The following is a 25,781-nucleotide window of genomic DNA, read 5'->3' on the forward strand; positions in this document are numbered from 1 at the left end:
GGGCCGGGGGGGAGCGGCCGAACCACTGCGAGCGGGCGGGGGGAGCCGGCCCCGCGCCCCCGGGAGCGGCGCCAGCCCCCGGCGCGGGCTCTGCCGGCGGCAGCGCCCGGTGACCGCGCCCCGGGGACAGCGCCCCGGGGACAGCGCCCGGGGAGCGACCCTTCGTAGCGCTGCGGGCCCGCCCGCCCCGCGCCCGCCTCCCGGCGTGCCCCGCACTGGGGTAAAGGTCGAGGCGCCCAGGGGGCGGCACTGGCTCGGCGGCGACGCAGCGCCCCGGTCCCAGTCCCGGTCCCGGTCCCGGCCGCGCTCCTCACCCGGTCCCGTGTCCTCGCCCACCGCCACCATGGCGGAGCAGCCGCAGCCCATCAGCCCCCTGAAGAACTTCTTCGCCGGCGGCTTCGGGGGCGTCTGCCTGGTGTTCGTGGGGCATCCACTGGACACCATCAAGGTGAGGCGGCGCGGGGCCGGGGGCGGGCGGCGCTCGGTGCTGTGCGGGGCGGCCGCGGGTGGACTACAGCTCCCGGCAGGCACCGCGCGGGAGCGGAGCGGGGGGCTGCAGTGGGACTACAGCTCCCGGCAGCCACCGCGGGGGCTGCACTTCCGGTGCGCGGCGCGGGGAGGAGGGGCGGGATGCTCCTATCGCGGTTGGGCGCCCTCTGGCGGTGCGGAGGCCTTGGGGGGTCCCATTCAGTCCCATTCAGTTCCCTCAAGTTTATAGTGAAAAATCGGGAAAAGGGCGTGTTCCCGCCGCTGGAAGGGATTGGGAGCGGGGATGCTCCCGCCCGCACCGTGCTGCGCCGGAGCCCAGCCCCCCTGGGCCAGGGGGAGGCCAGGAGTGACCCTGTCAGGGCACAACTCAGGGTCCAGAAGGAGCTGGGTTTGTCATCCTGACGTCATCCCAATAATTAACCAGTTCAATACATTAACTATTCAATACGTTAAAATTCAATCTCTTCTCTTTTGCAAAGGGCTAAAACGATGTCAGTCTCTCTGTTGATACCTTCAAGGCCAGTCACAAAACATACTCCATAATAGCCAGAGGTGTTCTCTGAATCAAAGTTTAAGCAGTAATATTTAATAAAATAATGTTTTCCTCTCCTCTCACTAGGTCAGACTGCAAACCCAGCCTAAGCCACAGCCTGGCCAACCCCCACTTTATTCTGGGACCTTTGACTGCTTCAGAAAGACTCTTGTTGGAGAGGTACTGTGACACCTGCCAAAAACATCAGTTGTTCCTGTATGTCTCAGAAATGGAGTTGTGTGGGAATGTTGCCCTCCACAGACCGTACAATTCTTGGGTTATTGGTTGAATTAATTCTAATTAAAACTCTTTAAGCGGATTACAAAACATAGGGAGTTCTTAGCATCCACACGGCCCAGGTGCACATCTCAATGTTCTGCTAAAAAATGTTTTTGATTCAAAATAGCACGATATTAAAATCTGAGGGTATAGGCTGGAGTGAATGTTGCAAGTTGTTTTTTGGCCTTACTGTGTTTGGTGAAGACTTGCTGTCTTCGTTATTTGGAGCCGTCTCTGAAAACCCTGAAATAGGTAATGACTTTTGTTTGTACAAGTAGTACTTTGACTTTCTTCTATAAAGTGGTATGCCATCTATAAGAAGGCAGAGGATCATTAATAGATTTTTTCTCTTTTTCTTTTTTTGAAAACAGAGGATCAAGTAAAGTTGTGTTAATCTTCTTCAGAAGGTGGACAGTGGTTTTCACTCCATTTATATTATGTGACTGAACTAGTCTGTTTTGTTTTTAGAAAGGCACACACAGCCTCGATTGAAAGTTTTTAAGTGACACAGAGCCCACTTTTTGGTTTTGTAAGTTTTCCTTGCAGCTATTTACCTGTTGGTAGCTACTTGGAAACAATGGCTGTGCCTGAAGTCTAATTTCTAACTTCTGGATCTTGTTAGGTAACTCGCTGTTTTATGAAAGATCTGCCTCATATCTGAAATCTACTTTCATTGTGGTATTAACAGGTTGTTATATAACCAAAGTAAATCTCGCTTCCCTGGTCTCTCCCACAAAGGACTGGAATGCTGTGCCAGCTCTGAATCCCTGGCAGTTTTTAACACCCCTGCTGCAGCACAGACGTCAGAGCTGAGCCATAATAATAGCCTTGTGATGGGAAGTTCAAAAGCAGTGCTGCTTCTCCACTCCTACTCAATACTCATCCGTTTCTATAATGAAAATTATTAAACCTCTCTGCCATGGCCTTTTCCTTCCCACTGCTCATGGGGAGGCTGGGCAGCAGTGGCTCATCTCTGTCAGCCAGGTGCAATTTCATTGCAGAGCCAGTTGTGCCTGTACACACTCAGCACGTACTGGGATGCACTGGTTTATTGGGGCAGTGGGAAGAAAGGGGTGCACAGACCAGCAAATATTTCATTTGGTCATCTTGCCTTTATCTGGGAAGATAACTCTTACTTTTTATTAGAAAAAGTTCAGTTCAAAGGCAAGAGAAATTAAATGAATGCAACTACTGGGGTCTGCATTAGAATTTTTTCCTATGTGTAGTCTTAGAAGGGGAACATCAGGAATGTGTAAAACATCAGAAATATAATGTGTGGTGAAAAACTTTTGGTTTAGGGTAGGAAGGAAAAAGTAATTTGCTCTTGAACCCATTCCAAACTGAATTCATGTGGGGCATGAAGGAATTCAGGCTGCTCTCCCTTGAGTTAAAGAGTGAATTCGACATCTTTGGGTTCACTATCAGGATTTAACAACTCACCAATAAAACAGAAGTGTATTTCTGTATGTAGCTGAGAGACAGAGTGTTCTCTCTTGACATAATCTATTAAGACTTTTATTCAGGTGGCTTTTAACTTCACTTCCTCATACCTGAGATGTACGTACAGGGTGACGGGTGTTGCCATAGAAGGGCATCAATGGTGCCAGTGTTTCCCAGGAAAGATCATTTCCCTCTGCAGCAGGCCCTGAGCCTCAGCTAAACTTGTATAACTGCAAATAAACAATAGACACCATTATCCCTCTGATCAATTTGACTGATTCTCTCCTGGATTGTTGCCTTCCGCTTCTCAACAAGTTGAACTGAGCGCAAAGTTTATGCAAAACCAAGTGATTCTTGTGATAATGTTTCTTGCAGGGAATCCGAGGCTTATACAGAGGAATGGCAGCTCCTATTGTCGGAGTGACACCCATGTTCGCTGTGTGCTTCTTTGGATTTGGCTTGGGAAAAAGGCTCCAACAGAGAAAACCGGATGACGTTTTGACGTGAGTTCCTGGGTTAATCAGGCACTTGGGAAAGGCATCCTGAGGCTGTGGCTGTGCTGTCGCACGTTGAGTTGTGGTGTAAATTTGTCTCCCCTCCTAGGGTATAAATATAGTTCTAGAAAATAAAACACTCATGTTTTAATGCTTCTGTAAGCGTGGGATTGATTGCACAGGCTAAAAACAGACAGTGTGTGGGCAGGTGCGATGCAATTCCCTTTCTACGCAAGAAAGAGCCATTAAGGAACAATTCTGTTTTAGATGAGTAAAGTGAGAGTTATATAATTATTGCCTGCCAACAGTCTTGCTATTAACAGAAACTATGGGAGAAATAACTTAATGGTCAAGCAGTCTTGACAACGTTCACGGCCCTGATTCTCTTTTCCCTGTTGGTTGTGACTCTTGCTGTGTCCCTGCATTAGGATATAAGAACAGCCATAGAAAGGTTTTACTATTATTTCTGAAAAGAGGTGTTTGTGAGCAGTCCTCCTCTCGGGCACGTCTAACCTTCTGGAAAAGCAAAGGAAGTTGAGAAAACTTCTTGTGGCTTTCTACAAACCAACTTGGGCATGAAGAAAACCCCCTCACCCAAGAAATACTCCTGTAATGTCTTGCCAAGCTGTGATTTACAGCTCTACAGGAACTGGACTGTAGCTTAGCAACATTCTATTCCATTATTTGTGTGCTAGGTAGGAGCCCTGTCAGAAAGCAGGAGTCCATTGTGTGGAGCCAGGCGAGGTGGGGTGGGCAGGGGTGGTTTGGTTTCTGTTGGAGCTTTGCCTGCAGAGGAGCTGCCCAGGTGGTGTGAGCACACTTGGCTCAAGCCAACACGGAGCAAGTTCTGGATGGCTGGAGGGAGGCAGTGCTGAGGTGCTGGGGCACTGCTCACTTACCCTCTGTTTTACCACAGTGGTGTCCTCATGCAGGAGAGGCTGAAGGGTAAGGCCAGGGAGACAGTCAGGAGTGGGCAATACAAGGAAACAAATGGGCCGTGGGCTGATTTCCAGCAGCCTGATCACCTCAGTGCCTTGTGTTTTATACACACGATACCAAAGGCAAGTTTTAAGGAGCAAGCTGGGGAAGGGCAGCATAGTTTTTTGAGTCTTTATGTAGAATTCCTCTGAAGAAGAGCAGTGGGAGAGAAGAATAAATAGAGGGTGGAACTGTCATTGTGCCCAACTGTGCTGCACTGTGGGTGCAGGCTTGACACAGTGAAGGAACAGTGAGCTTGGGACACGAGACCCAAAAGTAAAGGTCAGACCCTTAGTGCTGTGGTTACGGCTCTAGAGGCAGGCAGGACGGTCATGGTTCCCCCATGCTGATTTTAAAAGGAAGTTGGGGAAGGAGGAAGGAGAGGACAGGCTCGTCAGGTTTCCATCTTTTCTGGGGCTGAATAATTCCAAGGTGAGATAGAAAACTGAATGGTCTGGAGGATCTAATGAGAATTTAAGAGTCTTTACACTTAAATGAGTAAGAATTGGAATGGAATGCCATCTCTTGGGCAAGTGGAGAGATGCGGGAGGTGTGGAATTCAGTTACAATGAGATATTAGATCATCTTATGAGGGGAGGTAGCAGGAGGTCGGATGTAAAAATAATTTTGTGATGGAGAAACAGCCTGTTTAAGGGATTCTTACCATGGAGACTGCCACATGAAAGCAGGTGCAGAATGTGTGGGATAATGGCAGGTTGGTAGGACAGACTCGACAATGGCAGAGGCTGAAGGAGTGAGGGAGTGAGAACTTACAGAAAGGAGACTCCTGGCTGCACAAGCAGGAATATGTGTGGAATCTGAGATCACTGAGAAGAGTATGGGAGACTGGAGGAGAAAGAGACTGTTGGGAATAAAAATGAATGGGGAATGCTGTAGCAAAAAATGCAAGTAGAAGGAATATTAGCACATACCATGAAAGAGCTGAGTTGTGGTTGCTGTGGGAACTAGCACTTTGAATCCTAGAGATCTTAAATGTTTAGCTCTAATTATGCATTGATGAGGCACTTCTGCACTGATCAAAAGCAGTGGATGTGTTTCAACTTCCACTGCCGAGTTCAGGTGGAACAGCATAATCTGATGATGCAGGGCTTTTTCCACCCTTCGTTTCCTGTGTACTGTGTTGTGTTAGGGTCTCTTCTGTTTCCTCGAGGCAGATATCCTCAGCTGTTTGCTGCTGGCATGTTGTCAGGAGTGTTCACAACAGTAATCATGGCTCCAGGAGAGAGAATCAAGTGCCTTTTACAGGTAAGGTGTTGAATGGTGGTGATGTGAATTTAATTTTAGGAGTCTTGTCTTTCCATAACAGGAATTTCTTTGGTTAGTGCATTTACTCTGTTCTGGTTTTTGGCAGGACTGAGACAACTGTCATGTAATGCATCTGTGTCGCGAAGAAGCATTAAACGAAGTCACTGTGACAGTATAACTACACATTCATTGCTCTGTTCATTTTACAGAGCGCAAACCTTATGCTATGGGGCATTTTATGAGGCATCGGTGGATGCCTCAGTCCACTGCAAAGTATGGAAAAGTCCCATTTTTCTGAATGAAACTTCTTCAAAAAAAAGCTCAAACTTTCTAGATCATGAGCCTCTTTGTGGTGTAAAGATTTTCTGTTACTTTGACAGCTCCCAATACATAACTAAGGAGTGCATTTCAAGACAGCATTCTGACATTTGGGTGGCTGTTAGCTCCTCACCTCCTCCAGGGTTTTTAAAGTATTGTTGGAAAACATAAACCTGAACAAATGAAATGCCATCTTTAGCAGATGTGGAAAGCTTTGCTTGTTTCAGACTATGCTGAACTCTGTTAATATGGTGATGGGTGGTCACATGTTAGTTCTGACAGCCAGGATATTATCACGGAAGCTTTAACGCACATACAAATTGTTTGAATTTCCCTGAACTATCTGAAGAGTAACTTTTTGTCAGCATAGAATTGCCTAACTGCTTCAAATTTACACTGCAGAAAAATAAGGGGGAATCTGTTCTCTACATGGAACAGTAAACACATCCTCAGCTTGAATGTGAGAATGCTGATTGAGGAAGTGAGGCAGAGGTTTCATAGGCAGGAGTGCCTGTGGAACAAGTATGTGCTCCTCCCTCGCTGGAAACATGCATGTGGCTTTCTAACTTTTAGGTGGATGATTGTGCATCAACCAGAAACCTTCACTAGTCAGAAACTATCACTTTAATCCTTCAGATCCAGGCAGCTACAGGTGAAACTAAGTACAAGGGCTCTCTGGACTGTGCCAAGCAGCTGTACCGCGAGGCTGGGATTCGTGGGGTGTACAAGGGGACGGTGCTCACCCTCATGAGAGGTAAAAGACAGAGCTGTTCAGATCCTTTCTGGGGGGGGGACACTGTAGGACAAGAAGTCTGACACAGTATGGTAGATCTCGCTGTCCCTTTAGCCAGTTGGAGGGTCTATGTCACCCCTCTTTTCTTTTTTTTTTTTTTTTTCAGTCTGCAGAGCTACTCCAATGCCTCAAAGGGCCTGAGAAATAAACATGAGATTCTCAGTGAGTGAGGAAGAGATTAGATGACAAGGATCAGAGGGATATAGGAAGTAATTAAGATCTGAGAATGCAAGAGGAATGAGAGACTTCAGGAGAGGAGCAGAGAGAACAAAGAGAAGAGAAAAACACAAAAGTGGGCTTTTTTAATTTTCTTCTTTTTTTTTTTCTTTTCTCCTTGAGAGAAGGATTGTGCCTGTCTGTGACTGTTGCTATATAATGCTGGCTGCTTTAAAAGATGTGATGGCAGCAGTTATGCTTTCTGCCCGCTTGAGTCTGGGTTATTTTGGACTGGGATGTCATGACCCTTCTCTCGAATACAACAACAACAACAAAGTAATTGTGCCAGACCTTGAATCCTTTATGTATTTCAGTAATTCCTCCTTTGAATAGCTGAAATTTCTGTATTTTGTTAACTTAGTTTAGGAATTTGTTCTATCCTCTGCTTCTCACAGACGTGTAGCAGCCTGAAATGTAACTCTGGGTGTGTCCCTATCAGCCAAAGGCTGGTTCTCCAGTTTAGGCATGAGCTGCGGGAGTAACTTAAAAAAACCCAAAACAAAATCCATCAACTGCAAAAAAAAAATCCTAAAATAGAACCATTAGAACTAATAGTGTGCAAAACTCTTGAAAACTCCGATGTACTGTGCAGTAATTAGGACAGTTTAGAGCTGTTTCATCATTAGTCAGACAACCATCAGACAGGTTACAGCCTGGTTTGAAAGGCTGCTGACATAAAAGATGTCTTCCCAGTTCTTGCCTTGAGCACCTGCTCTCCCTGGGAAAGTTCAGACTCCTCTCTCTAGGGCAGCAGAAGATTTTATTTTGTTTGCAGAAGAGGTTCAGAAAAGGAATCTGGATGTACTTAGTGGTGTTGCTGGGCTGGCATGGGGCTGCTGTGCCTCCGGGCTTCGTTTGGTTTCCCACTCCTCACAGCCTTTGTTGTTTACCCACCAGACGTCCCGGCCAGTGGAATGTACTTCATGACGTACGAGTGGCTGAAGAACATTCTGACCCCTGAGGGAAAGAGGTCAGTGAAATCTCACAGTCATCACTTTCTGGACTTCCCAGGCTCTGCTGATTAATCTCCCCAGTTATGAAGAGACTTAGAGCAGTATCATCAAAACAAATTAAAAAAAAAAAATTGCTTGTTTTCTGAGTGGAGCTGCTTTGGTCTGGGGTTAACTGACAATTAAAATAATATTCTGAGTTCTCTCAGATTGTAGTTTGGATCTTATTGGCCAAGTAAGAAATACTCAAACTAGGTCTTCTTCCTGTCAATCCTGTCTGTGCAAACAGTGCTGGGGAGCTTTCTTGGATTTTGGGGGGGGGGGTTTCTTTGTTTGTTTGGTTTTGGGATTTTTTTTTTTTCCCATCAGCGTGTGTGCTGAATGAAAAGATTTGAACCTTTAGGGTGGAGTTGGTTCATTTTGCCCACAGGACTCTAATTGTTAGAAATGTTGCTCAGATACTGCACTCCGTCTCTGCAGCATTGTGCTGCCTTCTGGCTGTCAGCCAGGCTGCCTTTTTGATTGTCACCTTAGTCAAAACACATGAGTTTGACTTTTTTCCCCTTACCATTTTTTAAATTTTTTTTTTTTTCACTTTTCCCTCCCATCCCACCCCTATCCTGCCACAGTGTGAGTGACCTCAGTGTGCCGAGGATCCTCTTTGCTGGGGGCCTGGCTGGCATCTTCAACTGGGCTGTTGCCATTCCACCAGACGTGCTGAAATCCCGTTTCCAGACTGGTAAGTTCCATGCCAGCATGTCACGGCCACAGTTAGTGTGGTGCTCCAGGGAATGGAGGGCAGTGATAGAAGAGTCCGTCCAGGAAGCAGCATCTCTCAAGCGCTGCTTGAGACAAGTGCATGAAAAACCCAAGTGTGTTCCCAGCTTTTTAGTTGGCTTTCTCATAAATTTTTTGCAAATCAGGCTTCACTTCTCTGTTTCTGACTTCCTGATATATAATGATCCTGGTGTGAGGTACCTATATCTGTAGCCTGTGCTATCTGCAGCTTGTAGTAACAGGGTGTGGTTTGTTGCGAACGTTGTTTTTGGACTGGCAGCTCTACTCATTCATGTCTGTGTCCTAATTACAGTGAGGATGGCCCCAGGCCTTGCACTTCAGCAAGGTTTGACAGATTTTTCATTGATTTCTCTGGGAGTCCTGTCAATGAATAGTTTTGTTAAGGCTCCCCATAGTCTCTGTGGGCTCAGCTCTCCCCTGGACAGTGACCATTTCTACTGAGTCACAAATCATAATAATCTAGTGCAAGGAAACTTAATTTCTTCTCTGAGCAATGGCTGCTGTGCTGGTCTGGTACTGCACCAAGAGCTGAAACACATCCCAGCATTGATCCTTGTTCCACTGAGCCAGTCCCCAGTGCTACTGTGTGGATGATGTGGGTTCCGTTTAACTGGGTTGGTTTGTGGAGTACCTGTTCAGAGGGCTGGCAAAGGCAGCACTTCCCAGAGCGGTGCCAGGAGAAGGAAGAAATTGTTCTTTGAGCAGAGTAATTTTTTAAAAACACCTCAGCAAATCTGTGTAACGTCAGCATTAAAACAGCCTGTGCTTTTCACTTGAAGTCTGTTGCTGTCCTTGGCTGGGACGTAATAGGATAATTTTCTGTTTCTTATAAACCAGCTTCATCAGTTTTTATATCTGATGTTCCTATCACCTCACTGCAGCTCTTGGAAGAGCTGTGATCAGCAGTGCAAGTAACAGCTCAGACTTCCAACCCTGAGAAAAGTTATTCCCCTTTCTTTCCTCCCCCAATAACTTGATGATGTAAATTCTTTGGTAAGGGTAAGCACCTATCTTCTGTTCACTGAGCCTTTACTGAGCTGTCTGGTTTGTTTGTTTGCTGTAACAGTATGAACCTGTTGAAAATCCTGGGCTGTTACACAGGGCACATCCTTCAGCCCTTGTGACTGCCTCACATCTCGGCTAATGTGTTGTGTATCCCTTTCAGCTCCTGAAGGAAAATACCCAAATGGCTTTAGAGATGTGCTGAGGGAACTTATCAGAGAGGAAGGAGTTGCATCTCTGTATAAGGGCTTCACAGCTGTGATGATCAGGGCATTTCCCGCTAACGCGGTGAGTACATTGTGGTTCTGGGTGGGTTTTGGGGACTCGGCCACTCACAGTGAATGTTTGCAGCCTGTAAAGGACACGACTGGCTGCTTACTCTTGTATCATTTCAGTGAGTACTTTTGGCTGTTGGTGTCCAAGTTCTAAAAATGTACTTTAGTCTAGGAGGAACAACAAGTAAACCTTTCTCTAAAGCTTTACGTGAAACCCTTTGTTGACTTTGTCTGACAGTTTGCTGATTTTACATCCACCTGTAGAAAATGCAGTAAGTTTGGACTGGCTTCCCCTTCAGTAAATAATGAGCCTACTGGAGTCAAAGTTCTGCCTTTGTGTAGAGGGATATAGTAGAATTCTTACCTCTGGTCCAAGATGTTTTTTTGCCCTCTTCCTCCTTCTGTATCAGCCACATCAGGTGTTCATAGTGCTGCATTTCAAAAATCTTGTTTGGAATGGATTTTAAGAATCCTTATTTGTTCTGTTCTCTTTTCCAGGCGTGTTTCCTTGGTTTTGAAGTCGCTATGAAATTTCTTAACTGGATTGCACCCGGTCTATGAATTTGGAAGTCTAGAAATGAGAGAGGAGAAGGAAGAGAGTGCAAGTCTGCCTCAAAGGAATAAATGAATTATCACTTAACATTTCAGGAATGATTGTTTGCCTAATACCTTTTTGCCTTCCTCACATTCTTTAGGTGGTGCTATGTGCCATTCAGAAATGCAAGCTGTAGCTCTGAAACAGAGTTGGTGAGGAGTTAGATGTGATGGACCTTCTGAGCCAGCCTACCATGGCAGTAACACTGACAACAGACAGCTGTCACTGTCACACACACTACCTTAAGTACTTCCTCATGGAAGGAGGGGACACATCTTAAAATGTAATTCTTTATTTACTGAAGAAAAATGTAGCTATTAATGCTGAAAAACTTCCTTAAAATAATTGTTTGGCAGCAGGTACTTAATTCTCAGGGCATAAGTCAGCAGCTGCACATACTGGTGTCTGCAAGCAATGTCAGCCAGTGTTCTCATCTCCTGTAGTTTTTCAGTTGTGTCTGTTTCTCTGTTGACAGTGGTTTTAATCTTCTGTGCATGTACAGCAGCAAACACAGAACTCAGCAGGGGAGGCCAGAGCTATGTTTCAGTGGGTTGGGGGGTGTTGCAGGTACCATATCAGGTCTTGCACACTGATCTTTTCTGTGGAACTAGGACACAAAATGCATCATGCTTAACATTTGTACTAAGCTTTACTGAGGCAGCCAGTGAGGAAATGTGTTTGATTAACCTGAACTTTTCTCTGAAATCCCTTTATGTCCCACTGAAGATAGCCCAAATGGGATTTCAAAAGTACAGCAAGGTTCATAGTGACCCATGATATATTTGATTAATCAAATACTGTATCCTGGGATTCAGTCCTTTACAATGACCTGAGAAAATTTAACAGCACTTCCAAGAACTGAATTTCTGTGACTCAAGGGAGACACATGAAGGGGTTGCTGGCGCTGCAGTCTTGTGTAACTTTATTCTTTCTGCTATTCCTTGTTTTTCTCTTAATATTATTAAACATAATCACATTTTCATTTGAGAAATGACTAATAACTAAGAAGCAAAAAACAACTTTTAATTTCTTTTGTTTGGGATGCAGTGTTATTGTAACTCAATAAAGCTAGCTGCTGCTTGGCTAGAATGTGTGCTTTGGTTCATTTACTTTTTGCATGGTCATGCATGCTTAGTTTTGCAAAAGTTTTCCAATTCTTAATTCTGGGATGTAGTTGGGAAATAAGTTGTGCCGTGCTGACTTTGATTGTTAACCCCTTGCCTTTTAGCTTTTGGGTTTCTAACATGAGCCCTGGAAAGAAATGTTATGCACTTGGGATGTTTGTCATGGATGCGAGTTTTTAACCATAAAGCGAGACAATAACACAGCTTGGAGCAAATAACACACTTTATGGGAAGTACTTGGCATGCTCTGTTGGCCTGTACCACGAGGACACCGTTTTCACTTCGGCTTTCCACAGGCAAGGTCAGGCCTGAAAACTCCCCACCCAGATCTGCTGAGAAACCTTGAATGCTGCTTTCATTCCCAGTTATTTGGAAGGACCAGAAGGGAACCCGCCTTCCCCAGAGTCCACATCTCATGTTTTACAGGGTGGGTGGGGGGTGTGAAATGAATGGGATGACCCCTGGTGTGGGAAAATCTCAGACACTTGGAACTGTCTCCACATTCTTGCTGCTGCCATACCCAGCACGGCCCTTCCCCATTCCTCACTGCTCAGGAGTTCAGGAGTGGCTGCTGCTCCTCCTCAGAGTCATTGCAGCTATGGATGAATGAAATACTTAAAGCGTGAACACTGAGTTAATGCTGGTTTGGAGAAGTAATGATTAAAGGGCATGAACCTCTTAAATGGTTTTAATTACAGTTTGGGGTTTACTGAAACTAAATCCAAGCTAGTTTCAAATGGATCAGGTCTGCTTTAATGGCTCTGTGCTACCTCACCACCAAACATTACCCTATAGTGCTCTGAGGGCTGCTTTGGCCCCTTACTGATGGTGGGGCTGTGGTACCTAGAAGCAATTTTCATCTTTAAGAAGTGTTATAAAGCTGGATTTTTTCCCTTTCATTTTACTTACATGTTTCTGAAATACTGACACGTCGGAGGACAGATGTGCCTCTTCTTTCTTGCAATTCCAAACACTGATGCTTTAAGCTGCCCATTCCAGTTGCCCTGTCAAAGGCATCCTGATCTCCTAACCTCCCTTGGAGCTGGGAAGAGCTGAGGCAGAATCCTGGTTGTAAACGCTGCTCTGGGCTGGTTCCTGAGGCAGGTGCCCAGCAGGTGGCTGTGGGGAGCTGCCAGGGGGATGGACAGTCCAGCAGGTCCAAAGGCAAGGTCAGAGGTTAGGAAGCCAGCCCAGCAGCTGCTGCTGACAGACCACTGGGTCACTTGAGCCACTTGCAGCTTTCCAAGTTGGGCTGCAAAGGTTTCACATCTCTTTCATGACAGACAGGCAGCTGGAAGGCAGGGCTGAGGAGGGCTGTGATTCCCCAGGCCTGGTGATGAGCTGTGTGCTGTGGTTAGTGCTCCCTCCCAAGTCAGTCCTATCAGTCTGGAGTGCTGCAGACCGTAAAAAACATATAATTCTTGAAGACCAAATCAGGGACTAATAATGCCTTGGATTCAGCTGCTGCCTCTTGCTTGGTGCCCATCACTTACCTTGGCTCTGCTGTCACCAGCTGAGCCTCGCTGGTCATGGCCTTAAGCAGTACTTGCTCGGAAGATTGAAATATTCCCCACGCTCACTAACACTTCAGTTGTTACTAGTAACTATAAACTCTCTTCCTTCTTCCAAACTATCCCTCCAAATATTTATTTTTTTTTAAACATTTCAGTTCCTTTTCCCAATTTGACTTATCCTAATTACACTCTTCCCCACTCCAAGGTTTTTGCAGAGCTTTGTGTTTTGCATGATAACATTCTGTTGTTTAACGTGCTTGATTTCACTTGGTGCTTTTAGCTAAGTAAAATATGGCAGGAGACAATCAGGGATGAGGGGATGCTTTCCAACAGCTGTGGCAGGAGAAGAAGAGCTTTGCAAAGGCTCATCAGACAAATTTGCTTGCTTGTTCAAAAACTGAAGCCAAGGCACCCTGGAAATGTTTAAAGATCTGCTTAGGTCTTTAAAGATTCTGCCATATAAAATTTGCCATTTCTTTGCCCCTGCCGTTTCTGTGTTCATCCTCAGAAAAAGAGGTGCAGTTTCCTGGACCCTGAGGATTCCTTTGCTTTCAGAAGCCCAGATTTGCATTCAAATGTTATTTTCTAATTGTCCAGGTTGTTGTGGGAATTCAGGCAGTGGATTTGCAGTTTAGGGGCACACAGTAAGAGCTGATACACTGGGTACCAGCAAAGGATACCAATGATATTTGCTTTTATGCTGCTTGGGCTCATAGCATCTGGTTCTGCTATATCAAAATCAATGTAGAGTTCTACAAGACTTTTGTGCTGTACATCTCTCCCTGGCCCGTTCTGTTTTGATGCAAGTGATTTTTTCAGTGGTGATTTAAGGTGCCTGGAAGTATTCCAGAGGTAATTAATAACAGGTAAACCTTCTGTGCTTGCATTTCTCTACCCATTGCGTGCAAGTGGCTTTTGTGCATACTCAGCATTGATATAGTGACAGAAAGGTCCTTGGAGTACCCCTGCAAGTCAGTCTTGATCAAATTTGGCTAATTAAAGGCAGCTGCCTGTGGGAGGCACACACAGTACAGAGTCTCCAGTTTGGAAAGGACATTGCAAAGTATATCTTACAAATGGTGAGTAATGTGAAGAGGTGCATTTACTCATATTTCTCACAGGACAAGACATACAATGTGTCCAGTGAGGACATCAAGCAATATTTAAAATAAAAGTACTTTTTATATCTTGTGTACAATTAAGCTATATAGGTCGTTGCAAATGAATGCAAAAAAAAAAGTATTATGGAAGAACAGTTTAAGAATTACTGAAAACTGATAGGGCTGCAAAGCCTTGGCATAAGATGTTCCTGAATTGCTGGTTGATGGGAGCTGGGAGAGTATACTATGAGAGGCATAAAGATTATTTTATTTCTTGTGTTCTTTCTGTAAGCATCTGATGCTGGACACTGTAGGATGGAGGAGTAGACAGACCTCCAGTCTGATCTTTGACAGTTTGACTGATGTTCTTCTTATGAAATGATGAGCAAACCCTGACTAATTCTGTGGGGTCTGCACAGAGGAGGATGGGCTTCACCCTGTGCCTTCCCAGTAACAATGTACCCTAAGACACAGCACCATTTATAGCTTTGCATGTGCCCTATTGGCCTCTAATGGTTCAGTTTTCCACTTTACATTGTTCCTACTATCTGCTGCCTCTTAGGTAAGAGGACTCCTATGTCAATAGCCTGTTTGTGCAGGTGAGAGACCAGTTTTGTCCCAGAAGTGGACTCAGCACTCCAGGTGTGCCCTCCCAGTGCTGAGTGCAGGGAAGGACCATCTCCCCTGCCTGCTGGCAATGCTCTTCCTAAAGCAGCCCAGCAGGCTGGTGGCCTTCTCTGCCACAAGGGCATGTTCATGGCCCACGTTCCTCTTGACATCCTGCCTCCAACCATAACGTGTGACCCCACTGATGGCTTGTACAGGCCATGGACTAAAACGCCTGCTGAGTCAGTGGCTCGGAGCCACCTACGCTGTGGCACTGTGCTGGTGTCATCGGGTGTGCTCTGCACCGAAGGGCTTCGACAGCGCTGCCCAACTGTCCTGGTTGAAAATAGATCCTCCTGCCCTGACAGCTGTGCCCTGGGGACTTTTCCTCCTGACCCAGAGGATGGCAGGGAGATGCCTGCCTTGCATCCAGGGGCTTCCCATGAGGGTGGATGCAGGAATTGCTGGGATTCCTGCCTCTTCTCTGCTCGCAGGGATGCCTTTTGAGTGATTGGATCATGGGTGGCCGTGCTCACTCACAACATCAGGCTCATTGCCTGCTCTGTGGCCCCAGGCGTGGCTCTGTCTGACCCCATTTTACACCACACTTTGTCTTTTTGCCCAGCAGACCCTGCCCTGAGAAAGCTGCCCAGTGAAGGGGAGGAATGGGCTGCCTGATGCTGGGTGCTTGAAATGGAAAACTGTTTCTAATTTAGGGAGATTTGTGTATAAAACTGAGGACATTTTCCATTACCTCAATCTGTTAGAATAGTTCTGCAAGTGTATCTCAAACCTGGTAAAAATGTAAACATTAAGTGGACATTGGACAGGATTTTTGCTGACATCTGTCTCTGAATTCAGACCCTTTAGTTGAAGCTCAGACAGTTCAGTTTAAGCAGTTTCTGATGCACAGGTTCTCCCTAGGCATACTAGAAGCCTGGCCATGAAGATCAGTATCAAAATTACAGCAATAGACCATGTATAAGCTTCACTTCCCTTTGCAGGTGACAGTTTGAGTGTCGACTTGCTGAAGGACACGACACTGTTGCTACCCTTGGCACAGAGAGTGGAAGCCTGGGATGTTTATCCGTGCAATGAGCTGCCTTCTCTTCTTCACTGGAGACCTGAGCTTGGGCTTCTCCCCCAGCGCTGCTGCTGCTCTGGGTCTGAGAGAAGTTGCACACAAGCTCTGGATACCAAAGCAAATGTTGAGCTGCCTGGGTATGGATTTCCCAAAGCTGAAAGCGTATCCCAGCGGCAACATTTCTCCTTGGTACTATTTCCTAATACTGTTTCCTAATAATTATTTATTACTGTCAGCTGCTGGCTCCTTCCTCTCACCACTCACGCCTTCAAAAAATTCTGAATTGCGATTTAGCCTTGAACGTTAGTCCCGGCAGACCAAAGGAAAGGAAACCAATTCTCTGTCCCTTCACATCTTTAATCCCTATGCAGATTTCAGCAGAACCAGCTGAAATGCTGAAAAGGTGTAAAATTACAGCGAGTCCTCCGGGGGCTAAGCCCATGTGATTCAGGAAAGCTCCTGACTGCCTGCATAGACAAATCCTAAAAAAATACTTCCCTCTGAAACATAATCCTCCCGCTCATCCCCCACCCCTCCCTGCCCGCTCACCCTTGACTCCCTATCACTCACTGCCAGGCAATTATTTGCTTCGTTTACTGCCTCCTGGCCGGAGCCAAAGTTCAGGATCTGGCAGTCGATGGCAGGAGATCACTCGGTGGAGGGAACTCTCTGTTCTCCCGGCCCGACCACCCATTTCCCATCAGAGCAGGCGTGCTCAGCTGCAAGGCACGGCCAGCTCCTGCAGTGTGGGTGAACTCTGGCTCCTGCAGCAGAGCTGCTCCTGGAAAGGAGCCCGGAGCTGCAGTGGGCAGGAGGCCGGAGCAGGGGCTCCTGCTCTGCCAGCACCCCGGGAAATGGGCCGGCATCTACCACTGCTGGGATGGGGAATGTGCAGAGAGCCCTGGGTACCTTCCTGATCTCTGTCCTTCCCCACAGCCCCGTTGTCACCAGGTGGAGGAAGCTGGGCTTTCCCAGATCCCACCCCAACCTCCACCTCCCCCCGCCTCTATGCAGGAAAACCTCCATCAGGTTTGTTAAGTTCCGTTTCCCCTGGGCTGGGGTGGATCTGTGTCTGCCAGGGGATCATGGATGAGGCACAGTGACGTGTGAAATGTCTGTCTCTCCTGAGATGAGCAATTCCTTGAGATGTCAATGAGTTCTCTTATGATAAATTGTTGGGGTTTTCCCCATTTTCTTCCCTATGGGTCCAGCTCAGGGGATGAAGCACTCACACATCATTTTCCCTAAAAGCACAGATTGCTGCTGGCATTTCTCTCGTTAATAATCACAGTGTGCAGCTGTCCTGCTCACCAGTGCAGGCACGTCCAGAGATGCCAGAGCTGCCTGCTGGTTCAGGAGACCAGCCCTTCCCTTCCCAAAGATTGGTCTGTGCTGACCTCTCCCTCTGCTTCATCCCATGCTCCCATTCCGGGTCCAGGGGCGGGTGGAGAAGGTCTACAGGGAAATGTCCCAAAGAGAACCGGATTGTGAAGCACGACTCCTCTGCCTCACTCCCTGCACAACTAGAATTTATTACAGCTAAGGTTACTCTCTCTGGCAGAGATAAAAGCAGGTTGTGTCTCCGGGAATGGCCACTGGGCCTCAGACCAAGGGTCTCTCAGCCCAGAGCTCTGCCCCCAGTGAGGGGAACAGGGGGCACAAAGCACCCAGCTGTACCTCCCCAGGGTGCCACCACCAGCTCTGTCACCCACAGCCATGCACTAGGATTACTGGATTGGAGGCTGTATCCACATCCAGAGCTCTAGGCTGGGTTTCAGTACAATTACCCTCCAGACACCTTCCTGTATTTGGCCTCTACATTATCCAATGGCAGTGAGTGGCACTGTTAATTTATGCACTGCTTTGTTTCAGGTTGCCTGAAGGATGGTTTCACTGGTGTCTCTTAAATCTTGTCTTGTGAGAAATAACAACAAATTTTTCCACTTCAACTTTCCTGTAAAAATTTGTAGCTTTCTGGGCCCTTCTCCTTTGAGTCCTTTTTCAAGCTGATGTCTTGTTTAATTTCTCCTTGTACAAAGCCACAGTCCCCTTTTCCCCTTATTTTCTACTCTTTTTTTCCAGTTCTATATCTATTTTTAAATGAGAATGTAACGGTTTCTATCAGCTGTATCAATATTTCTATTTTATTCTCTATTACTTTCTTCTGGGCACTGGCACAGCTGGTTAATAAAATGGGTATTGATCACAAAATATACTTAAAAGTTTCTTTATTGAGTAGCTGGCTGATAATCTGTCTTCTACAGGTCCTTCTATAAATAAATTTGAATGATCTGGGAAAAAACCCCAACTTTTACTATATTCACAGAGCATTCTTTGCTGAAGGTGGCGTACACGTTGGGAAAGGATGGGGTTTTTAATTTAACCCACGTAGCCTAGCAACATTTATACCATCAATAAACAAGCACTGTTCTTCTGAACAAAAGAGCACACAGCCCTTTCTCCATCCTGACTCTGTTGGTAGTGATGGCAAAACTGGCAGTGCCCAGCCTGCTGCATTTATGTTGTCTTCTTCCTTTGTGTCCCTTTTATTTTCACTTCAGCTCACCTGCTAAAGCTTTGCTTGGAATAATGGTAAGATCCTGAAGTGAGGTGTCCATGGAAGATGCTCATCTTGATTTTTGTGTCTGGTTTTTCTTGCTAACAACGCTGCTAATCACATTAGTCACATGGCTGTTCTACATTCCCTGAAACAAAATTGCCAGGAACCTTGAAATCTGTTAAATGTTTGCCCACGAGTATTTCTTGAAGGAAGATCTTTGGCAACTGTGTGTCACTTCTGAAATTTGCCACAGTTCAACACTGAAGGGAAGGATCTTTCCTAAGTCACCGGTTTCCTGGGACATCTGTGTTCAGGAATGTGAGGGCTAACTGCATTGCCAACCTCACCTGGGTGACCTGGTGGTCAAAATGGGAAATCCAGCTTTGTTATGTACACAGAGGCTTCCAATGGGACATGAAAAATAAACTCTTGTGATTCATAAACTCTCAGATCCATGGAACATACAGCCAGTGTGTCATCACTCAGTGACCCACAGCCCCAGGGCAGCTTTGTCTAAGCTTTGTCTGCATCGTTTAGAGGATGAAGGTTCCATGGAGGGGACTCTGCACCAGCCCTTCTGAGCCTTTTCTGTGTCAAATAAGAGAAACTTCTCTTGGTGAAGTGGCTGATGGTCCTTTCTCCATGGCAGTGACCTGGCACCTGCCCTGGCTCTTCACAACCAGCCTGGACTAAACGTGTTTAAACCCAGGTCATAGATTCCAGCTCGTGGGAGCAGAGATGTGACCCCCTCGGCATTCAAGGGCAGCATCCAGCTCAGGCAGAACATGGCACTTTCTAAGACACCATAAAGGGCTACAAGGGAACAAGGGGGTGACATATTTTGGGGAAAAAAAGCACTAATTTTCGCATGTGTGCTTGTTGCACACAGGTTACCAACCCAAGTTCCTCTCAAAATTTTAAATACTTATGCTCTTGCAAGGTTCTACATTTGGCTTTTTCTCATTTTTGTCTGTTTTTTTTTTTTTTTTTTTAAATCATTCTTTATACAATTAATTAATGTACTGGTGGATAAATTGTAAAGTCTTTTTTGTTTACTTCAAAGTATCTCAAGTACATAAGCTTTTTAAAGTAAGTAGACAGCACTAGTACACATTTTGCTACAATATGGAATACTGGTGCTCCTGAATTCTTGTATATTAAAAATAGTGATCCTTACCACTTCATTTCCATTTTCATAAGATATTGGGTTTTCCTGTCATATATAATGAAATTAAATTAATTCTAAATATACTTTTTAAAAAAATTCTGATCTTAAGAATTTATTTACATTTAATGTTTTACTTATTCTTGGTGACTCTTTTATGGAACCTTCTTTGCCCTAAATAATGCTTAAAAGCAACTTATTTTCATAAATAAGTAAATAAATAGGTTTCCATTTACTGGAAGCATGGAACAGTCAACCTCGATGTCTCTTCACTTCTTCCAATGACTGGAGTATTAATTTCCAAAAGAATGTTCCCCGAGACTTCATCTGGCTAACAAATACTGCTTCTAAGGTTTGGTCATGATTTTCCTCCTGTTCCAGTAGCTCTTGCCTAATCGGTTTCAGTATGAATTTAGAGATGAATGAGAAATCTGTTATTCTACATATGTCAGAGGTAAAGTATAATCTCATTTAAAGTATAATCTCATTTCCCAGTTTGCCTCTGCAGTCTGGGAACCTGAATTGCTGACACAGTGAGTGCTTGCTGTCTCCTTTACCTTCTTTATTGGGTCTTTTCCTGTAAAAATATGTACTGCTCAAAATTCCTGCAAAAATCTGACCTTTCACAAAGTACTGGCCTATTTCAAAGTGTATTTTAAACTATTTGCTTTTGACTGTGAGCAGAATTTGAATCCTGTGATTGTGATAACTGGGAAAGCAACTATGTCCTTTAATATGAGATACCATCGTATATACAGCTTCAATCTGAAAGCCACTGGTAGAGTGCATGGCTTTCCTTTGCTTGAGCTGCAGAAAACAGCAGCTGGAGCAGACCTTTCATGTCTGGCATTTGATCAAATACTTTCCTGAATTAGGATAACAGATTTTCAGTTTTGTCATTTTTACCTTCATTGTTTATTTCTTTGATCATCAGATATCTCAGTTCAAAGGCAACTAATAATTATTTGGGGTTTTTTTTAAGCTTCAGATGCATTGTTTCAGATGGAGATGATCCCTGCAGGGCTGGGGGCCACCCCATTCCTGGGGTGGGAGGCCAAGGAGGTCCACAGCAGACAAGGAGGACTACGGGAACGGCAGGATGCTGAGCACAGAGCCTGGACCAGCTCCCTCTGCATCCCTGCAGTGCCAGGCTGTGGCCCCACTGCCCCCTAGCCAGACCCTGACCATGACCAGGCTCTTGGCTCATGCTTGGCTGCCGTCCCTGGCAGCTCCTGGCTTTGCTTCCCTGAGGGATTCGCCGGCCCTTGCTGCAGCTGGACCCACTCCCACTGTGAGCACCCAGCACTGGCCCCTATTTCCGGTTTTTTTTGTATCCTTTACATTTTATATAACCTCCTCTTTCCTGAACTCCTAATGTCCATATTTTTCCATCATGGGAATAGGCTCTTCCCAGTCAAACTACCCTTCCTGCAGCTTTCCTTCTGAGCACCAGCACTGTCACTGTGCAACCTTCAGACTTGCTAACTCCTAAGAAATCCTCCCCTATAACCTTTTGTTTGTTCCTCGTGTAGTCAAATCCTCTATTTTAGTTGCATTTTTGCTACTGCAAGAACATTTTCTATTCTTTTGCCCTTTTTTCACTTTCCTCCCCTATTGAGTCCCTCATTTGCCATGCATTTTTTTCCAGCAGCTAATTATTGGTTTCTCCCTCTGGACTATTCTTTGTGTGTCTGTGAGACTTGGATTTTGATTCCAAGCAACTGGAATACATTTTCCCCTTGTTTAAAGCCTCTCTGTAGGTAAAAACAATTTTGAAAATTGAAAGAAGATTTAAATCAGCATTTTTTCTGTAGCAGATTTCTTCCTTTTGAGCTCTGCTCTGATTTCTACAGTATTTCTTCTAAAGTTCAGCACCAAGGTCTTGAGAGAATAGCAGCTTATTGCTTCTGTGATAAACTCTTATCTTTTTATAATTTAATATGCCTGCCACTAAGTGGAAAATTTCCCTGTCAGTCTCTATGCCTGTTACATAGGCTGGGAAGCAGCAATAACACTTATTCTGTCAGCTCCTAGGACAGCTCAGATTAAACAACCTTGCAATTAAAGTGTTTACATATTAGAGCCTCCTCCCTCCTTCTTCATTTCAGGCAATTTCATCAATCAGTTGCCTTCTCTTTGACTGGTTTTTCTGCAGCTCTCTGGCACTGCTCAGGCCCAGGATGGTTCTCCCTAGTCTGGTCCAGCACCATCCCTCACTGTCAGTACCCTGAACCTCCTCCCCACTCTGGCCTCATCCTGGGGTCCGCTGGGTCAACTCATCCTTCTCCGCCCCTTTCAGTCCTTTCTTGTCTTTGCTGTTACAGTTTCATTTCAGCCCAAGGCCAACCAAAATTGCAAGCCTGAAACACCCTTTCCAATGAGACATTTTCAATTTTCAGGATTCTTTGGCAGCAAATCTTTCGTAACCCTGTGCTTTACAGGAGCTGGTTGGTTTAGAGTGTAAATGAAGTGAGTTTACTTGAGATGCAAAGCTAAACAGACAATAAATGGCTAAAATAGCTAAATAGAAGAAAAAAACTATTTCTGAGCCAAGACCCATTTAATGCTGCATCCTCGAATCTAGTAACTGCCTAAGGGTGTTTTCACATAAAGAGAAATCATCCAGCTTTTGAGGGGGTTAGTGAAGCAATCACAGTCTGACTGGGCTGTCAAACGTGCAAAGAAACCCAAGAGCAAACACTGTGCTTCCAGCTCTGATCTGATTTTGGTACTTGCAATGCTGTCTGTAATGGTCGTGTTCCTTCGCATGGGAAATGGCTCGGCAGGAAAACACTGCCAAGTGCAAACTGTGAAGTGATGGGGGCAGAATCACTCCTGATACACTCTGGGATGCACTTTGCTGTCAGAAGAAGCTACATTCCCTTTATCTCAGAGGGTTCAAATACTCTGAGGTAAGGAGGAGATTGAGGGAGACAGGCCTTAATTACATTCTTCTTTCTCGTATGATTAAATATGAACAAAAGAACAACTGCACTGCATATCCCCTGCACTGAGATCTCTCTGCAAAGGCACAGACAGAGCCAAACTTTGCCAGCAGTCTTCTCGTTTCATCAACAAGCCTGCGTTCTGCACGTCAAAGGTTGTTCAGGATGACAAGAGAAATAAACTCTACAAAATCTGAAGAAGGGCCTGACTGAGCTAAACCAGACAGGGGGCTTGATTAATAATTCAAAACAATACTTTGAGCACTAAATGGTCTTTCATGTTCCTCTAAGCCGCAGTATAAATCTAGGCTGAATCTTTTCCAACAGGTTTGCGTTAGCTGTGACTCAGAAAAACCATTCCTCTTTAAAGAGGTGTGAAGAGAGAAAGGAAACAGGTTTTTTTTTTTTAGGTGTTGCTTCCAGTTTCTTGCTGACTGCACATTAACCTCAAGGAACTGACATCGCTGACTTGCGTTTGAAAGGGACCCCCCCCACCCCAAGTGTAGATAACGTGGAGCATCGGTGTGGGGACCTAGTAGCTCTGAAGTGACATCAGAATCTGAAATGTGTGGGTTTGGAATGCATTCCTGGCTGTCATTTTTCATTTTCTCAGTGTTCTGAAGCGAAAAAAGGTCTTCCTCAAGGCAGTTTGCTTTTAAACACAAGTTGAAACACGGCAGATGAATCCCCTCAACTAGAGGGAGTATGTGGTACCGTGCTGGTCTCTGTGCCACAAACCCCCTTTGCAGATGTTTGTGGAGAGCATTGCCCAGCTGTGGTGGGGAGGTGTGGAAAAAACACTGACATGTCTGCTTGATGTGGTGTCAAAATGCTGTCAGAATTTTGGGGACTTTGCTGTTAGAATGACTGCTGATGGACTCGACTGAAGACGGGTTAGAAAGGATGTTGATAGAGAAGATATGTGTTTGATACAGAGAGGAGAAGGAAGACTGAGAAGTTCATGGAAAAGTAGAGTGGTGGAAATGATGATCGAGAAAAGTAGCAGAGTTTATTCCAGACAAGAATAAAACAAGACTGCATCCACAGAAGGCAGAAAAAGAGCTAATGTGGTTGAACCACAGAAAACAGGAGGGATTGGATATGTGTTTCAGCTGGGAAAGGGTATGGAGAGGTTGGATCTTTCCTATGTGAAAGGAAAATGTGACTCCCAAGGTTATTGATGCAATTACCAGAGTCAATGAGAGAAAAACAGCAAGAGGTCAGGGGAGGCAGCATCCTTTCAAGGCTAAATGATGCAAAACCACACATTCTGAGAAACATTTCCCACAGCTCAGGAGTCCTTTGTAAACACAATTAACCACAGCTCTAATTGTGAGAAGAAAGACAGCTAATGTCATGTGGAAAATGCACACAGAATGGCTCAGAGAGAGTAAGGCCAGTGTCAGAAATACAAGGAGAGAGCAAGAGTACGGCTGTAGATGCAAGTACAGGCAATGTCTACTTAAAGCCAGGTATATTAACACCAGTGAGACACAGCACTGCAGCAGATGGTAGTATTTCCAGAGGCAAAAAGTAATGCCAGACCCCCTAGAGCAGGCTCTGTTCTTCTGCAAGAATTAGTGTAAGTCAAAAAAAAAAACAAACCCAAAGCACTGCTATCACACAAAATCAGGACATAGAGGTTTGTGTTCCAGAGATGCTGTCTATTCAAGGGCTAATTACAGTAGGTAAAAGGTTTCCTAATACAGCAGGAGAAAAGATTCCTACAAGAGCAGACAAATCACAAGGAATTTACCTGTCTTATGCAAATTCTTCTGTTCTTTATCATCTTTCTGCTTCTCAAATAGCTCTTCAAGTGCTGTGGATAACTGATATCCATTCATCAAACTTTGAACCCCTTCACCTCACTGGCAGTTACACAGATTGCTCCAGTGAAGTCCCCAGAAGGTGTTTGGTGCCAATAACCCAGAACACCATTGTAATAGAGGGTCTGTGGGCTCTTGAGAATGTGTCAGTGCTTTCCTGTGGGTTGGGGCTGGTTGCTGGACTGCCTGCAGGCACACAAGTGGGAGGCTCTGTGCTCACAGCATTAACACAGGCATTTCCTATGTAAATTGATTTTTAATCTGCTGCCTACATGGTGCTGGGTACTGAATGTGACACAGCATAATGCAGCACTGCACTACCCTAAAATCCAGGTACAAGCTCACCTCCACTCATAGATGCATTGTGTACCATGAGGCAACGACTTCAGACGTTGTGGGATGTTTGCAGGTCCTGATGATACAAACCAAGGACAGAGGCCTCAGCACTTGCTCCCTTCAGCTAATCCCCTCCCACTGACGTTGTCTTTCCTGCCAACTTACTTCAGCACACTAAATGGTGGTGGAAAGCTCCTTTGGGCTGTAGCCTGGTCTCACCACCTGCAAAGAACCACACACAACAGTCACCTTCTCCTGACCCAGACCCTGCTGTGAGTGCAGGGTCCTACACTCACCAGGCTCTGGTGAGATGAACCTTTGGGCTCCCATGCTCCCCGAGGCCAGGGTTGTCCTGTTTTTCAGGGGGCAGCTGCTCTGAGCCGATTTAATCAGCCGGCGTTGCCCGCCTGATGTCGCCGAGGCAACGCGGTCCCCGGCGAAGTGGGTTGTGTTGCCATAGCAACACGATGCTCCTGGCTGCTGCCTCCTTCCATTGACGCCATGGAGGGAAAATTTGGGGTTGCTGGAAGCACTGGGTCCTACCGAGGGTGAAAAGTCGGGCTGACTGAAGGACCACGGCAAAGGCAGACACAAACACCTATCTGTAACCCTAATTATAAGCAGTTGCAACTAAAGGCTCTGGCTGCTGCTGCTGCAGCTTTACCAGTGCCCTCACTAATGTGCTGCTCTGAATGAAATTATTTATGTCACATTCCTTTATTGCTCATTATCACATGTTTTGCTTTATAGTTAAACTATGAATAATCTAAGCAGGACACATCTTGATGCTATCACTCCTATTCTGGATGTATTGATTCAGCAAGTTCTTTCAACACAGACTCTGACAGTTGAGTATTTTTAAATAACAGAAGACTGAAAGGAGAAAGAGGGAAAATATGTGACTGTCCGTAGAAACTGATGACAGCTCCTTTTCCAGAAATGGTGGGAAATATTGATTTACTCTCCTCTGACCTTCACAGAAGAAGTTCAAGGCTGTTCTAGCTCTTTTTCAGCAGGTTCCTGCTGTTCCAAGGCAAAGACCTATTATTTGCACATTAGTAACTTCCCCTTGCCACTTCTATGTCAGGTATCACCA

The 25,781-nt window shown here is 45.4% G+C and overlaps 2 protein-coding genes and 1 long non-coding RNA gene across 6 annotated transcripts in view; 1 reads left to right on the forward strand and 2 right to left on the reverse strand.

Moving 5' to 3' along the window:
- The window catches only part of ARIH2 (ariadne RBR E3 ubiquitin protein ligase 2), a 31,755-nt gene extending 31,329 nt beyond the window's left edge, over window positions 1–426 (reverse strand). The window contains exon 1 of the mRNA XM_027882288.1: window positions 315–426. The gene's annotated coding sequence lies outside the window, so the exon portion shown is untranslated. The remainder of the gene's footprint in view (window positions 1–314) is intronic.
- Window positions 228–11,509, forward strand: SLC25A20 (solute carrier family 25 member 20). The gene is made up of 9 exons (XM_027882290.1): window positions 228–448; window positions 1,109–1,201; window positions 3,116–3,243; window positions 5,388–5,478; window positions 6,433–6,550; window positions 7,703–7,775; window positions 8,385–8,494; window positions 9,719–9,843; window positions 10,329–11,509. Exons 1-9 carry the CDS (start codon window positions 344–346, stop codon window positions 10,389–10,391), a joined length of 906 nt encoding a protein of 301 aa, XP_027738091.1. The 5' UTR covers window positions 228–343; the 3' UTR covers window positions 10,392–11,509.
- LOC114056793 lies at window positions 8,496–25,152 on the reverse strand. 4 transcript variants are annotated; one of them, XR_003571086.1, is made up of 4 exons: window positions 24,982–25,152; window positions 18,420–18,558; window positions 12,459–12,601; window positions 8,496–8,597 (listed from the first exon to the last, which is right to left on the reverse strand). It is a non-coding gene; the product is annotated as an uncharacterized LOC114056793 (long non-coding RNA). The 4 variants fall into 4 exon arrangements; XR_003571085.1 differs by lacking the exons at window positions 8,496–8,597; window positions 12,459–12,601 and adding an exon at window positions 17,214–17,308 and having other exon boundaries at window positions 24,982–25,146; XR_003571088.1 differs by lacking the exons at window positions 8,496–8,597; window positions 12,459–12,601 and adding an exon at window positions 17,269–17,376 and having other exon boundaries at window positions 24,982–25,149.
- Window positions 25,153–25,781: the final 629 nt, after the last annotated feature.

Source organism: Empidonax traillii, unplaced genomic scaffold, assembly GCF_003031625.1.
Source record: "Empidonax traillii isolate 1590-97213 ecotype Southwest subspecies unplaced genomic scaffold, ASM303162v1 scaffold104:size2570737, whole genome shotgun sequence".
Taxonomy (NCBI): domain Eukaryota; kingdom Metazoa; phylum Chordata; class Aves; order Passeriformes; family Tyrannidae; genus Empidonax; species Empidonax traillii.

Excerpts from the sequence above, each read along its gene's own strand:
- SLC25A20 (XM_027882290.1), top strand. The coding sequence starts at position 344 with ATGGCGGAGCAGCCGCAGCCCATCAGCCCCCTGAAGAACTTCTTCGCC. Across the intron at positions 6,551-7,702 it reads GGTGCTCACCCTCATGAGAG|ACGTCCCGGCCAGTGGAATG; the intron begins GTAAAAGACAGA and ends TTTACCCACCAG. Across the intron at positions 9,844-10,328 it reads GGGCATTTCCCGCTAACGCG|GCGTGTTTCCTTGGTTTTGA; the intron begins GTGAGTACATTG and ends TCTCTTTTCCAG.